Source organism: Acinonyx jubatus, chromosome B4 (genome assembly GCF_027475565.1).
Source record: "Acinonyx jubatus isolate Ajub_Pintada_27869175 chromosome B4, VMU_Ajub_asm_v1.0, whole genome shotgun sequence".
NCBI classification, from domain to species: Eukaryota; Metazoa; Chordata; class Mammalia; order Carnivora; family Felidae; genus Acinonyx; species Acinonyx jubatus.
The window spans coordinates 77,139,822-77,156,379 of record NC_069387.1 but is presented as its reverse complement, the minus strand read 5'-3'; the positions used below and the strand labels follow the sequence as shown (position 1 = coordinate 77,156,379).

At 51.8% G+C, this 16,558-nt stretch overlaps 1 protein-coding gene across 1 annotated transcript; it reads right to left on the bottom strand.

Annotated features, from left to right (window-relative positions):
* Positions 1–3,408: 3,408 nt before the first annotated feature.
* Positions 3,409–10,288, bottom strand: LOC106986418 (keratin, type II cuticular Hb6). The gene is made up of 9 exons (XM_053226277.1): positions 9,841–10,288; positions 8,882–9,090; positions 8,030–8,090; positions 7,180–7,275; positions 6,799–6,963; positions 6,406–6,531; positions 5,932–6,152; positions 4,286–4,317; positions 3,409–4,154 (listed from the first exon to the last, which is right to left on the bottom strand). Exons 1-9 carry the CDS (start codon positions 10,207–10,209, stop codon positions 3,994–3,996), a joined length of 1,440 nt encoding a protein of 479 aa, XP_053082252.1. The 5' UTR covers positions 10,210–10,288; the 3' UTR covers positions 3,409–3,993.
* Between the last annotated feature and the right edge of the window lie 6,270 nt (positions 10,289–16,558).

Here is a 16,558-nt window from a genome sequence, read left to right as displayed (position 1 = left end):
ACCCTACCCTGCCTCCTGCTGTTTACAGGCTCAAAATGCTGTGCCGTTATGATACCACAGTAACAGTAATAACAATAATGATGGCAGCTGTCAAGTATCAATTATGTGCCACACTGCACTCTAAACTTTTATTTGCGTGGTCTCACTGAATCCTTTTGTGGTGGCTGTCTTCAGAAATGGCCCCCAGCTATTCCTCCCCGTTCTGTACGTGCCACTCACTCCCCATCAATCCTCATTGCCCCTCCCCTGGATCTGGGCGGGGCCTCTGACTGCTTTGACCGATAGAATGTGGTGGAAGTGGCACTCTTGGGCTTCTGCACCCAGACCTTATGGGGACTGGCAGCATGTGGAGGAAGACAGAGGCTCCTGGCCATCAGCCCCAGCTGAGCTCTCGGCCAGTGGCCAGCGCCACATATCAACCACATGAGTGAAGCCACTTGGACCTCCCCGAGCCCCAGCCAATAATATGAAGCAGAAGAATCATCCAGGGTTCATCCCAGGGACCATCAGAAATATTGTTGTTTTAAGCCACTAAGTTTGGGGATACTTTGTGAACAGCCATAGATACGTGAAGAAGAAATCCGTACCTGGAATGAGGATGCTACCACGAGAAAACCTAAGACCTGTAACATTGTCAAACCAGGAGATAGAAACTTCACAGAAAGTCAAAAGCTTGTTTTTCAGAGAACTGTTTCTCCCTAATCAGCTACTGTGTCTTTTCTGCCCCCACTAACAAATACGCTAGCTGTCTCTGCAGAAGCCTAGACTCAAGGTCAACTCATATGGTTCCTGCCCATGAACAGGCAAAGCCCTGCATTCCTTACCAGAGACAATGAACCATCTGGTTTATACCCACTCTCGGAGCATGCCCACAGTCCCTGCTCCTTGTCCTGAAATAACCTCTTACATTAGGGGCTGAATTTTGCCTCCTTCTGATGCTAAGAGTCCACCCCCAAGTGAACATGGGATGTATGTTACATGCATGTTTGCTCAGGGCACACGCTCGATCTGTTTTCATGAATAGTCATAAGTTTCCCTGCCTTTCCATTAATATATATATATATATATATATATATATATACATATATATAACCTCAACTCCTATGATTGTAAAAAACTTGTTCTCTCCCCCTTCACTGAGGTCAGTTGGAGGCTTGCCATCATCCTGTCTCTTCATTTGGCTGCCTCTTGAATAAACCTTGTCCTTTCTGCATACTCAGCGTCTCAATGATCGGCTTTGCTGCACGTCGGACAAACAAACCTGGGTTCGGTCATGACTGATTCTGGGACCAGGCATCAGGCAGAGTCTGAATGTCCTCCAGGAGACCATTAGAGAAAGCTGGACGGACAATGAAGAAGTTATTACTAGGTGCTGTAAAAGGTGACCCATATTATGTAGTGGTGACAAGTTTGGCAGTACTATTTCCTGTGGTGACAAGGAAGGTACAAAGGACATCTATGGAGCTGGGGATCTGGCCAGGGTTTCCAGGTAGAATGACCAAGGTGCCACTGGCTTCTCCTAGCTGCCTATGATAAAACACAAGAGGACAGAGATGGACTGTGGAGGGAAATGTTCGGCTTTTTAACATAACTCAGAAGGACAGTCTTTCCAGTCAGCAAAAGGTTCTCAAAGTAAGAAATGGCTGCAGAACAAAGATCAAATTCAAAGCCCTGCCAGTAAACCACGCCCTCAAGCAAAAGCCAGATGAACACTGTGACTGTTAGATCATTTGCTGAGATCTCAAAAAGACTTAATTCATGGCCTCTTAGACTCACTCTGTGGACCAAAAGTTTTCTAAGCATCTGAAAGGCGCCATCGGAGATATTCTGAATACTAAGCAACAGGGCTTCCAAGAATCTTCGGTATTGTCCTAAAGCATTGTGACTCTCAGTCTAAGGTTGAGAGGAGCCTATCTCAAAGTGATTTATGGGGATAGCTTCTGTCCAGCAAATTCTGACACACCAAAAACAACATTTTTAAGTTTTTTTTTTTTAATGTTTATTTATTTTTGAGACAGAGCATGAGCAGAGGAGGGGCAGAGAGAGAGGGGGAGACACAGAATCCAAAGCCGGCTCCAGGCTCCGAGCTGTCAGCACAGAGCCCGACGTGGGGCTTGGACTCACAGACTGCAGGATCATGACCTGAGCAAAAGTCAGACACTTAACTGACTGAGCCACCCAGGCACCCCAGAAACATTTTTAAAAGAACTACAGCCATTCTCACGAAAAGAAATAGAGATAGTTCAAGATGAAAACAGACCTCTGGTCCCCAACCTCCTATAGACAGGAAGTAGGCTAAGAAAACATGAGCCACTTGTCATGGAAAAGAAAGAGCGATCCAGAAAACGGAGCCAAGATCCCAAAGGATAGAGCCAAGAACAGAGGAGGACCACTTCCAAAGAGCAAAAGTGGGCACTAATGACACTCTACAACGGAAGGAGGTAGCAGGGCCTGGCTGACCATACTTGGAATTGCTAAGAACCAGTGACTTCTCAGTGCCCCCAATTTTTCCTCCCTCTAAATGGGAGTGCCCACTGTGGCTATCCTACCCCCATCTCACTGTTGCAGGACAGGTGTGTGGTAGACATAAAAACTCGTAATTCACAGGTCTTCAGATAGAGATAAACCATAATGGGGGGGGGGGGGTGCTGCAACCAAGGAGCCATGTCCCAAAGCCTTGTGCATACCTGGATCTGATCCAAATAGTGAGATCCTGAACTTCAAGCTGATGTCATGACCTGATGAAACTTTGGGGGATCTTGGGAGGGAAAGGAAGGGAAGCTCGGACTGTGGAAGCAGTTTGCCCTAAGTCACACGTCTGGGAAATGGCAGAGGCAGGACGCTGAATTAGAAACCTAGTCTGACTCCAACCCCAGTGCCCTTTCTCTCCCCCACACTGCTTGTCTCACACTCCTTCCTTCTGTTCTCATCTTCACACCTTTCCTCATGCTCTTTCCTCTCCGGGAATGCCCTTGGGGTGGGGGGTGGGGGGCAAAATCACCCTGGTGGAGAACTCCTACGGCATACGTGGCCATTTCTAGAGACATGTTGGGTTGTCACAATGGATGGGGGTGGGGGAGTGCACCCGGCATCTAGTGGGTAGAGACCAGTGATGCTGCTAAGTACCTTGCAATGTTCAAGACAGCCCCCCAACAAAGAGCGCTCCAGCCCCAAATGTCAATATTGTTGAAGCTGAGAAATCGTGGTCTAGAGAAATCCATGACCACACGTGATTCCCTGCATCACTGGGTCTTCTTCTGTGTCTCCAAGGCTTGCGTCGCTCAAGATCAGAGGGACGTACCCAGTGCCAGTAGTAACTAAGTGGCTGGAGGGGTCCTGAGGAAATCTCTGGCAGGGAGCTCCTATCACAGGACAGCCCTGGCACTTTGAAAACTCTGAGGCACCGGGTTTGATACGCTACAGTTAGTTTATTGGAAACACAGAGTGAAACGAAGACAAAGGGGCTGGCAGTTACGTCGCTGGGTTTTCAGAAGCTTCTGCAGGCAGCCCTGCAAGGAGATGCTCTTCCCTCCCACGGCCATGGGCCTCACAGAGTTACAGGAAAACCACCATCAGTGTTCCCCACCTCCCTTCCACAGGATCCAGCACACTGGCAGATTCCCAGGAAGTGGAGACAGGGAGAGTCTAGGGCCTGCCCTGTCCCGCAAGCTTAGGTGAGGGAGTCGGGCAGGACGAATGAATCCAGCAAACAACACAGAAGGCAGAAGAAAGGATGAATCCTCAAGATGATAAATCCACTACTAGGAAAGGCTACGGAAAGAGGCCAAGGTGCCGCCCCAGGTGCACAGGGCTCAGGGCGCCCGGGGGGTGGCGCGCAGAGGGAGCACCCAGGGAGGACGTGCCGAGGGTGCACACCTGGCGACTGGTTGTTGGGGGCGGGCAGCTGGCGGTCGTGGGGCAGCGGCGGGGCGATCGGGGTCGGGCCGGGCGGAGGGGGACGTGGCTGCGCGCTAGCAGGGGCGCCGCGGCCTCTTAGCACTTCTTACAGCCCACACTGCAGGCCCCGCACGAGTTGGTGCCCACCACCACGTTACCGCTGCAGGGGGCGCTGCAGACGCGGCTGGTGACAGCAGGGGCAGCACCTGAGGCGCAGAGATCGCCACAGACGACGCCACCGCGGGAGCTGCTGACACCTGCATGGGAGGGGGAGGAGAACGCATCAGGCACGGCCACGGCCAGGCTGCTTGGGGGTCGCGAACACGCCCCTCCCAGAAGGCTTGGGCCCCCCCTGACGGGAGCAGACTGGAAGGGAAGAGCTACTTACAGACATTCACAGCGCCGACGCCCTCGCACAGCCTGTTGGGAAAGGAAAAGAGAGAGGTTGGTGTCATGGGCCAGAGGCGACATCGAGGTCCGTGCCCTCCTTCTGGGCACTTGTTTTGGGGAAGGGGCTATAAGCGCGCCAATCGGGAAGCCGGGGTAGCCCAGCCGCCACGAGGGCTCTGGAGACAGAATGCCCATTGTGCCTGGCTGGCTAGCAACCTCAGATTTGCCCTGCCCTCCAATCCACCTGCCTCCTGATCGGGAGTATCTACTCCTAGATCCCCTGTGAGGGTGGAATCCAGGGACCCGCGTAAGGGCTCCGTGCCTGCCACGTGGTGAGCAGTTCAGACCTGTCGGCTGCTATGATTGCTGTTGGTTCCGATTGACTTGTAAACGCATTCGAGGAAGTGCAGATTTAAATTCTTAAATCTGGTCTGACTGTGGTCACTAGAACGTGGGCCTCAAGAGGGCAGAACATTTTGTCTTGTCTTTTCCCCACTGAAGAATCGACAGTGCCTAACAGTGTTCGGCCAATAAACAACTGTCGCATGAATGAATGGGATTTTAGGGCCCATTTAGAACAGGCTGTCTCCATGAGTTCCTTCATTTGACGGGTGGAGAAAGCAAGGCCCAGGGAGAGGAAATAACCGGTGATAGAGGCAAGGCTATAATTTTGGCCACCTAACTCCACTCAACCCTCATTCCCTTCCCACACAACGCGACTCCTTAAGGAAAGGGAACGGGCGTCCTTCTGGTTGCACCAAGGCAAACGGTTGACAAAGTCAGCTTCAGGTGTGGGGAGAATTTTTGCAGTCCACCACCTACTCACCCCATGCCCAGGGTTCATAGAGGACCCACACCAAAGCTTCTGAGTTCCCCGCCCCCACGAGCCCTATGTGGTGGAGGGCTGGACTTCTCAGTTTCCAAAGCTAACGTCAGGCCTTCCAAACTCAATCTTAAGATACTCTTCGCTGCGGAATTGTCCGCTAATGAAACTTCCCTGACCAACCCAGGGGCAACATTCTGGGAGTGTTGTATACATAGGAGATGGTCAGCTGCCCTCCAGCCCTGCCACCTCCAACACTAGCAAAAAGCAAGAATGCCCAGAGCAGGACACCGCTGCCTCAAGGGACAGGCCCCTGCTATCTGTCCACCTTCCGCCCCACCTACTGCAATGGACGACCACTTAGGGCGGCCCACTGTGCTTACAATACATAACTGTGAGTTGATAAAATCCCCCACTGAGTCAGTCATTACAGGATAAATACGAACTCCCGAATGGGGCCAAGGCCAGCCTTGAGACAAAAGCTAGATGCTGGATTATGTGCAACCAAGGCCAGGAGGGGAAAGACACGTTCAAGAGAGGGTGGCTGAAAGCCCAGACTAGGATTCTCGGGAAAACAATTACTAGGGCCTGACTCCTGGCTCTGAAAGGCAGATTTGCAAAAATACCAAACTCATATGAGCACCTAAGTGGGCATGACTGACTCAAAGGAGGCTAGAAACAAACTGAAAGGACTTTCTCAAATTACCTGTAAAGATGCAGGATGGGGAGATTTGGAAATGGGAGTCCAGTGATGCCAGAGGGCACATGGCACGCTGGGAACCCAGGCAGGGCTGGGAGAGAAAATAGGCTATTGTACCCACCTCTGCTCCTCGCCCTCCAGCAGCCGCCTGTAGGTGGCGATCTCGATGTCCAGGCCCAGCTTGGAGTTCATCACCTCCTGGTACTCCTTGACCAGGCAGGCCATGTCCTGCTTGGCCTTCTGCAGGGCGGCCTCCAGCTCGGCCAGCTTGCAGCGGGCGTCGCTCAGGGCCGCCTCGCCCTGCTGCTCAGACTGGGTCACCGCGGTCTCCAGCTTGGTGTTCTGGGGCCCAGGAGAGAACAAAGTGGGTTATGGTCCTGGGTGTCTCGGTCCATTTCCCTCATGTGTCCAGTCTCTCCCCTCCCCCAGCTGGGGACACCCCAAGAACAGGCCTCTCCCCTTCATGAACGGAGTCCCCCTGAGGGACCACAACCAGGGACATGAGTCCTGCAAATGGGCTGGATCATGAATGGTGAGAGCCAGTCGGGGCACACACTGCCTGTGTGGCCCTGGGGAGGCCCCAGGCGACCCGTACCTGACACTTGGCATTCTCGACCTCGGCGGTCAGCCTCTGGATCATGCGGTTCAGCTCGTTGATCTCCTCCTTGGTGCGGCGCAGGGTCTCCCCGTGCCGGATCACCGTGGCCTTCATCTCCTCGCACTGGGGGGGGAGAAGCAAAGGTGCTCCTGAGCTCAGGATGGAGGTTCCCACCCATTCAGACACCACAGATGGTCGGGAGGTTGTACAGGGCTCAGCCTGTGCAACTATACATGGCAGCCCTGCCCAGCGATTATAACTTGAGAGCTGTGTGCCATTCTGTTACTATCCCACGGGATCAGAAACTCCAGACAAAAGAGGCCTTCTTAATAAATACTTGGCTTCCCTCGTGCTGCCATGTCTAAGAGACAGGTGTCCTGTGCCCCTCACCTTGCTGCGGTACCAGGACTCGGCCTCAGCCCGGCTGCGGCTGGCGATGTCATCGTACTGAGCCTTGATCTCGGCCACAATGCAGTCCATGTTCAGGTCCCGGCTGTTGTCCATCTTGACGATGACCGAGGTGTCTGAGATGTGGGCGTGGAGAACGCGGATCTCCTGCAGATGGTGGGGAACCTGTTTACACCCCAGCCTCACCCACCACAGTGTGGACCCAGTCATCTCAGCCCTTACCTGGTCTCTACCCCAGCTCCCACTACAGCCTCATGGACTGCAGCCCCCACCCAACCCAAATCCATGGCCAACTCAGTCCCAGGCCCCAGCCCCCTCTTCTAGGCTGGCTGCTTCTTTTCGACCTGGACCACGGCCCCTCACCTCCTCATACAGGCGCCGCAGGAAGTTGATCTCCTCGATCAGGGCCTCCGCGTTGGCCTCCAGATCTGACTTGCGGAGGTAGGCACAGTCCACATCCTGGAAAAATGGGGTGTCTGTGAGCTCAGAGGACCCCGGTGCTCACTACCCCAAACACTCCCCTCTCTTCTCTCCCATTCGTGGAGGCCAAGGGAAAGGACTCCCACTGTTCTGTTCCCAGGCCGTCGCCATACTTTCTGACCTGCCTGGGGCGGGCTTTGCAACCTCCTGCCCTTTTGAGAACAAACCCCTTTGTGCCTGAGATGGGCCGCCAGCCTTTCTCTCCTCTTATGGTCCCAGCTCTGCTTCTTACCCTCCCTATCCCAACAAGCCTGCCAGACTGACTCCCTGCTCGCCACCTCGACCCCTCCCTGTCCCCTGGCAGTCCTCCAAGACCACCTGGTCACTCCGGGTTCAGCTCCATCCTCCCCAATACCCGGGGACTGGGCCCCTCCTGTTGGTCAGACTTGCCCCAGTGCTAGACAGGACGCTGTCCCTCAACAGAGAGACTGGAGCTGCCCTGCCTCCATGGGGTCCCCGCCAGAGACCACAAGTTCTAAAGCACAGTGGGACATCCGCCGGTCAGCCCAGCCATCCCTCGCCCCAGGGCAGGGTGCTAATGCACAGTCCAAGGTTCTTGCCCTTCATCGGCGACCTGAATGAGCCTTCCATGACCTGACCTCTGGGATTTCCCAGCCCGATTGGGCCAGGTCGTGTACCCCACGTGGAGGTTGAGACCCTCTGGGTCTCCCCAGGAAGAGTCTGTCATTCCGAGATCCCTGGTGTGTGTGCTTCCGGATCCCACGTCACTCACCTTCTTCAGAGCCACAAATTCATTCTCAGCTGCTGCTCTCAGAGAGACTTCCTCCTCATACCTGAGGCAGAAGAGGGCAGAGAGGGAGGTCAGGGAAGGGCAGGTCTCACCAGAGGCCGTCTCCCTTTCACATCAGTGGAGGGGGCAGTATTAGTGAGCTCCCAAGAGCTGGAATGCAGCAATTCTGCTGTCTCCGTTCTGTCTGGTTAGATCTGGAACGGGTCTAGGATCCTGTCTCCACTTTAAATTGAGGGGTCCAGAGAGCTAAGGTGTGGGACCTCCCAGCCCCGTTCCCACAGCTGCCGTGAGGTCACCTTAGGAGGCACATAAGGACCCAACCCCCGGCCCCATGCTAGGAGAGGACAGTGTCACCTCTGGGGCAAGGCAGCCCCAGCCTCCCCTCATCTGGCTGTCCAACCTGGCTCAGGTGTGGGGGCCTATGACACGCATCCCCCATCGGCACTCAGCACCCCAGGCAGTGGCACACCCGGGGCCCCGGGGCCTGTCAGCCCCGAACCACCAGACGCTCAGGTGCTACGGGTGGGAAAACTGAGAGGTCAGTCAGCAGGAGGCAGCCAGGGAGCCTGCAGAAGCCTCCTCCCCACGGGGCCTGGGGGACAGCCTCAGAGAAGGGAAGGCTGAGTAGGGGACAGACAGGTCTCCTGGGGGCATCCCGGCCCCACCCTGAGGCAGGCATCTGGGCAAGAGTGGCGCAGCTGAGATGACCCTGCCGCGCAAGTCCCCGGCCTGCATGGCCCCTCGTCCTTCTGGAAAATTCTTCTCAAGTCTAACCCAACGGGCTCTAAGCCAAGTCCATTTCCTGTGCCCAGCGTCACTCCGGGCCGCACTCACTTCTTCTTGTAGCCCTCCAGCACCTCCTGCACGTGGTTGAGCTCCGAGGCCAGCCTCCCGCTGTCGGCCTCCACGCACTCGGCCTCCCGCCTCAGCGTCTCGATGTAGCCCTCGAACAGGGGCTCCAGGTTGCTCTCGCAGCACTTGCGGTTCTGGTAGAACTGCCACTTGGTCTCTAGAAGCTTGTTCTGCTGCTCCAGGAAGCGCACCTGCATTCAGGGTGTGGGGGAGGGGTCAGACGGCTCTTGGTGTCCCGAAGCCAATTTGGGGTGGGGCTGGGGTGATTGCTTTAGGGGCAAACTCCCAACCCTGGAGCTCAGCAGACATTGGCAGAGATGGGCAGTGGGAGACAAGGTGACTCCTGGATTTCCCTCCTGTGATCTCTGTCTGGATTTTCTCACTCAGGGATGGGAGCAAAGGGCTGGGCAAGGTCAGCGTCTGCTCTCAGGTAAAGTGAGTTCTCCAGACCTGGTGAGTCCAGGTGGCATGTGTATTCTGGAGGCAGAGGCAGGTAGAGGTCTCCGGTTGGCCTCTGGCTCCCCCTGTCTCAGTGCCCAGCCTGAGTGCTGAGCATGGGTGGGCTACAGGAAGGGTGTGGTCAAGGACAGCCACCCACTGGCTCACCCTGCGGGCCTCTTCCTATTTCTTGTGTCCATTTTGGTGTCTGTGTGTGTGCATGTTCTGCCCTCTTCCTCTGACAGGCCAGTTCCAAGCCTGTCCTTGTGTCTCCGTGGGGACCTGCCTGTCTGGACAGAGGTTGCATATAATGGCAACACTATCAAATCAGGAGCCTCTGCTCTGTATCCTGATGTCTTCGGTCCTCATGTGGCCTGGGTGTGTGTCCATTTCGTCCATCAGAGCGGGAGCTCACCTGGACCTCCTGTCTCCTGCCCCTGACTGTCTTCAGTGCCTAGCCCAGGACCCGAAGGCTCAGGAAGGGTGTGATCAAGGACACCCACCTTGTCGATGAAGGCAGCGAACCTGCTGTTGAGACACTTGATCTGCTCCTTCTCCTCCTGCTTCACGCACTGTGCATTGGGGTCGATCTCCAGGTTGAGGGGCGTGAGGAGGCTCTCGTTGACCGACACGCTGGTGATGCAGGGCGGGCTGGGCCCGCACACGCCGCCGGAGCGGTAGCCGAAGGTGCGGCCGCAGGAGCCGGCGCGGAAGCCGCCGCAGACGCTGTGGCTTCCGAAGCCGCCGGTGAGGCCGCGGTAGCAGGAGACGCCGCGGTAGGGGGCGGCGGTGATGCAGCAGCGGCCGGGCCGGGGCCCGCAGGCCGACATGCAGCTGAAGGCGCGGCCAGCACAGTAAGATCCACAAGTCATGGTGCTTCTTGGGGCAAGGGAGGCTCTGAGGAGGGAGACGTACTAATGGAGGGTACGGTGACTGAAGTGTTCAGGTCTTGGACATCTTTGGGCCCTTTATATATGCGGGGAGCCTAGTGCGTCCACGAGTTAGGAGCAATTAGATGTCTTTATTGGCTTGGGTTGTTTAGCTGCTTTGGCTCCTCCCTTATGTGCTTAATTGAGGGCCAGATGCGGCCAGATGTTTATGGCCTTTTACCCAAAACTGCACAATGTTTATCTTCAAAAGGCCAACTCACCTCTCTCACACCCTCCCCGTACACTACTTTTACGCATTTGGCGGAACTCTTGGATTCGATGATGGGAAGCAATGACTCAGATTAGAACGGAGGGAGGAGAAACGCGGGGCTACAGCTCCTGTACCGCCCCATTTCACAAAGCCGCCACCGCTGTCCGTGGTGCTGATTGGACCAGCCTTGGGACACTGGGAGAATGTGATATCTACAGAAGATGATGTGAAATTTGGGGTGCGTTTGGTGGTCTCCCTCACACCGATAGCCCATATCTGCCTGGCCAAAGGCCCAATACCCCCATGCCAGCCCCCAAAGCCCTCACCTACACCTATCAACATATTCTGTCTCTATGACTCTCTCTGTCCCTCTCTCTCTCTCACACACACACACAACACACTCACATACTGGCCTTGCCACCCATAATCTCTCTCTCTCTCGCACACACACACACATACACATGGGCACACACTCATTTGTTCATGTGTACACTCGCCCATCTCAGTTTGCACACAGACCAGTCCTGAGGCCAAAACATGAGACCGTTCTGTCCAGCCTATGCTAAAGAGGAGGCATTCCCTTCCTCAAAATCTTCCATGGGGCCTAAGGGGACACACAGTGGCTCGCTGGCTTCAGGAATGCCCAACTATTTCCAGCAAGGCTCCAAGAAAAGATAAGCATGTCTGGTTTTCATCTCAAACTTCCATTTTCCTCTAGGGCCCAGAAAGCATGGGGTAGACACTACTGTCATGAGCTGTATAGCATTTCGCTCAGAATATAATAGAATCAATCTAGACAGAGCCATCAGTAGGGAATCCAGCCCCCTGCCTCCACCTCCCCCCTCCCAGATCTGTGCTGCTTCCTATGCTATACAAACCCTGTAACCCCCTTCCCTTTACAGCAGTTTGTCAGTAATCTTGGCACATGCCAAAACAGATCCATGTTGGCGTGTGCCGCCTGTAGTGTGGATAGTGTGGGCCTTGAACCCAACAGGGCTGGATGGACATCAAGGCTCTTCCATGAACAGCTCTGTGTGATCTGGGGGCAAGGCACTTCATTCCTCTGCGAAATATATTAAGTCTTTCCTTCCAGCACTGCCTGGGAAAATTACAGAGATGTCCACATGCTCATTAAACTCCAGAACACAGTACATATGTGTTTTATTATAATCATTAAGAAGCAGGAGGCTCTGGGGCAGCATTTTTTTCAGAGTTCACATTGTGGCCCACTAATAGAAGCAAACAGAATTTTAATGAAGTAGATTAGAACAAAATCAAGCAGAGTGGAATAGAAAATAGCAGAGGGCATCATATGTAGTAAAAAAAAAATTTATTTCCTTTTTGTCTCAACTGTATGTGGTGTGTATGTATGTGTGTGCTTCATGACTACATAAAATCATTTCTTAATATGATTGAAAATAAAAAGTTTAAATACATCGCATATCAGTTAAGCACACAGACCCAGATTCCAAACTGCCTAGTTTCAAAGTCCAGCCCTGCCACTTTCTAGCTATGTAACCTCAGGTAATTACTTAACCCCTCTGTACCTCATTTCATGATTTATAAAATGGGGATAATAATATCCACCTCATAAAGCTGTTGTAAGGATTAAAAGAATTAATCCATGTAAAGCGTTTAGAACAGAGCCTGACACTCTAATTATGTAATCATATTTGTAGTTGTTATTGCTGCTAATGCTGCTGCTGTAGATATATCAGCAGGTTTGGTAGAATGTACCTACCCACATTCTTAAACCACCAATGTAAAATCCCCACTAATGGTGTCTATCTTAAAGGACTAGTAAAAGGATTAAATTGTACATGAACAATGCTTAACACAGCACCTGGCACATAGCAAGTGCTCAGTAAATGTTATCTACTATTATTATTCTACTATGATTTCAGTCCAAGGAACAGGGAGGACTTGAGACCTTTGGCCATGGTTACTTCTTTTATCCTGGAAGAGAACCCAAAATCAAATGCCCCTCCTTCAATCCCCACTCTAGACCAACTGCCCCCAGGGAAGTCCCAGGGAGGATCTCTCCTCTTCGGCAAAGGGACAATGTCAGCAATCCTTAGGCAACTATACTACTGGATGAAAAGAGGCTTGGACAGTCCCAGAAGTCTGTTATCTATTAATAATTCATAAATTTGTATTTCTAACTTGGCCTTAACAGACCGCCAAAAATCCTCAGCCATAAATCAATGACATACTCACTTATCTTGCTTCTTTCCTGATCCTGAAGCCCCCTGATTGGTTAGTAGCCTGCATGAAGTTGAGGGTGGGGGGTATGCCACCCATCCAGGTACAGTGGAACTCCAAAGAGAGCAAGAGAAGTCAGATTTTCACTGCAGCTGGACAGATGGAAATTGGAGTTGAGGGAAACGTCCCAGAAGGAGAGCAGGTAGTCGTGGTATCCTAAAAAGGTGCTTGCATTATATCTCCCATTTAGGGAAGTTTTATATAAAAGAGAAAAACCCTTTATTCTGGAGTAGCCACGGTGTTTACAGAAACAGGGTGAACAAAAAACCTTCATATCAGGAGATTAGAGGCTCTTCTTTTAGCCTAAGTGGATCTTGTTTCAAGGGATACCTGGAAAAAAAGGGGCAAATCTGGTGGTTTTAACATTAGGAAGTTCTTGTTCAAGCTTCCCTTCAGTACATCCTTCTCCTGTGAAGAATGTTGTAAGGCAGATTCCCCCACATGGATGATGGGTTAGATGAGATAACATCTTGCTGGGGAATTCAGGGTTTCTGTGATGGCTACATCTCTGCCATATGCTGAAGTCTGTCTTAATTTTGGAAAAAGGGAGGAAAGCACTAAAAGAAAAAAGGAGACATGGATTCTGAAGTTCCCAATCTGACTGGGAAGACAGACCCACATTTGTGAGAAAGGCTGGAAGTCTGAAGAGGGCTCCTTTTCAGCTGTATCATCAGATGCTCAGAAATGCAATGTCTACTGAGACTGCCTATTCTTTTTTTTTTATGTTTTAATGTTTATTTTTGAGAGAGAGACAGAGCATGAGCATGAGTGTAGGAAGGGCAGAGAGAGAGACACAGAATCCAAAGCACCTCCAAGCTCTGAGCTGTCAGCACAGAGCCCGAAGCAGGGCTCGAACCCATGAACCATGAGATCATGACCTGAGCCAAAGTCGGATGCTTAACCAACTGAGCCACCCAGGTGCCACTGACAGTGCCCATTCTGGGGCAACGTAGAATGCAGCTAGTCTGATGCGAAAGGTAAGAAAGGCCCCCTGGAAAGGGTGACAACAGATGCCAGTAAAGAGGCAGTTGGGGCAGTATTGGTGTAAAAAGTGTGCATGGAAGTTTTCAGAGAGCAGACAGTAGGGAAACTTGGAGGACCTTGTGGGAGAGGCAGAGATAGTGAGATGCTGTGACAGAGCCCACTGAGGCAGAGCCCTCAGAAGTAGGGCTAGTCGCATCTCTGGGATTCTGCTTCAAAACTACAAGGTGGGAGGCAGCCTGTAGGTTCCACATCTGGAGGATACCAAAACATCTGCATACCAGGCTTGCAGGTATCTAAGGGGCTGTGCCCTTTCTCACCTTGCAGCTCATACTTTCTGTTCACAGAAAGCAGGTGCAGGCCAAGTTTCAGTGAGGGGAGTTGAGGGGTGAAGGAATGGCTGTTTACATAACACTCAGGCTGTATACGAGGGAGTTGACCCTAGGCCAGCCAGCAGGCAGGATGACTGGATTAATGAGTTGAGAGGCCCAAGTCAGAGTCCTGCCTTCTCAGCCAAGTCAGCCTGGGACAGTGGCCAATTATCCATTAGAATTCACCAGAGGAAGGCGGGGCCAAAGGCTCTTGTGGACTGCCTGGGGGAATGGGGAAATGAAGACTGACTCAGGAACTCTGCCCTTGATGAAATCCATCCCACTAAGCAGGCTGAACCCCTGCATCTCCTCAAGCCCTTCCCTCATCTCTCCCAGTCTCCCCTCCCTCCCATACTCTTCACGCCCCAGATGGTCTATGTCCTTCCAAGTAGCCCTAGAGAGCAATGGTCTAAGATCTTCCCTTCTCTAAGGGAGAAGGATCTTCTCCCTTCTTTTCCCTAGAAATCCACCTTCCATCCACTTCTCTCTTTCCTTCCCCAATCCTACCCTTCAGTCTCTACTTTGCCCCATGGCTTTCAAGATTCTTGCCCTTGTTGGTTGGCTTTCCCGACCACTCTCATCATTGTTCAGTTCAAGGACTTCACTTTGGTCAAGGACACATCTACTCATTTCATTCCTCCTTCAGGCCCCAGCCAGGAATGTCTCCCTACCCATCCCCCACTCCCAGGAATGGCTGCCCTCTGGTCTGCTACATCTGATCCCCACCCCACCCTACCAGAAAGCTTTGCACAATTAACGACCAAGCTTTGATGGTTCCATTACTCAGCATTTAATAGGCAGCTGGCATTCGTTTCATTCATTCCACAAATATTTATTGGGCACCTACTATGTGCCAAGCCCTTGGAATAGATCCACGAACCAAACATTTGTGCTCATTGGTGTGTTGCAAGGTTTGCATTTTTGTTCACAATCTGCATACGTGTCCAGCTTTTCTCTTAGAACTGGAAGCTCACCACAAACAAGGGTGAGCTCTTCTCTATCCTCTGGCCCTGAACCCTAAGAGCACTGTAAGGGGCCCTGAAGAGGGTCCTGGGGGAAGGGATCAGTGAGAGTGTGTGTTAATGTGCTATATACCAGCACCATCTATTGTGTAATACTTCTAACGATGGTAGAGGGGCAATGAGATAAGCTCATCCCTTCCACTGGGATCAAACATACCAGCAGACTCTGAGTGCCGGCTTTGCCACTAACGACACAAACTGAGCAAGACTCTTAACCTTCTAGGCCTCAGTGTCCTCACCTGACATCTGCCTCAGAGGGTAATTGTAAAAATTAAATGCTTTAGTGCATGTTGGGCAATCAGCATAGCATCTAGTAGGAGGTAAGATGAACATCAAGAGATGTTATGATTTTTTAAATTTGGAAGAAGACTCATGAAATGGCTTTTGACACTAAGCATATACCTACTTGCATATTTTTTTTAAATAACCACATACCCTAGCAAAACCCTTCCACAGATATGCCAGAAGACACGGAAAGAATGTTCATGGCCACTCTGTTCATAACACAGACCCTAGAAACAACCACGAGGCCATCAGGGTGGAGAGATAAATAAATTGTGGCATATTCATACAATGAGTATGAACACAATACAGCGACAGGAAGCAATGTTGAAAAAAAGGAAGCCAGACACAAAAGAATACACACAATACAATTCCATTTACATGAACTTCAAAAACTGGAAAACTATGGGGCGTCTGGGGGGCTCAGTTAGTTACGCGTCTGACTCTTGATTTTGGCTCAGGTCACGGTTTGTGAGACTGAGCCCCGCATTGGGCTCTGCACTGACGGCATGGAGCCTGCTTGGGATTCTCTCTCTTCCTCGATCTCTGCCCCTCCCCCGCTCACACTGTCTCTGATCTCTCAAAATAAATAAATATTTTTAAAAACTGGAAAACTAAATAATTTATGGTTTAGAGATGCATACATTGGTTCTAAAACTGCTAAGAAAAGCAAGGGGATGAGTGAACACAAAATCCCAGAGGGATGTTGTCCCTAGGCCAAAAAGAAATGGGTACAACCAGAATGAGGCTTATAGGAAACACCTAAGTCACACGTATATTTCATTTCTTCCTATAGAGGGTAGGTACACCGCCTATATGTTCTTTTGTGTGGGTAACATAGTTCTCAATAAAAACAATTTTACCCTTGGGGCGCCTGGGTGGCGCAGTCGGTTAAGCGTCCGACTTCAGCCAGGTCACGATCTCGCGGTCCGTGAGTTCGAGCCCCGCGTCGGGCTCTGGGCTGATGGCTCGGAGCCTGGAGCCTGTTTCCGATTCTGTGTCTCCCTCTCTCTCTGCCCCTCCCCCGTTCATGCTCTGTCCCTCTCTGTCCCAAAAATAAAAATAAAAAACGTTGAAAAAAAAAATTAAAAAAAAAAAAAACAAAACAATTTTACCCTTGATAAAACCCATATGGCCAGAGCCAAGACTATGGTGGTGATTCA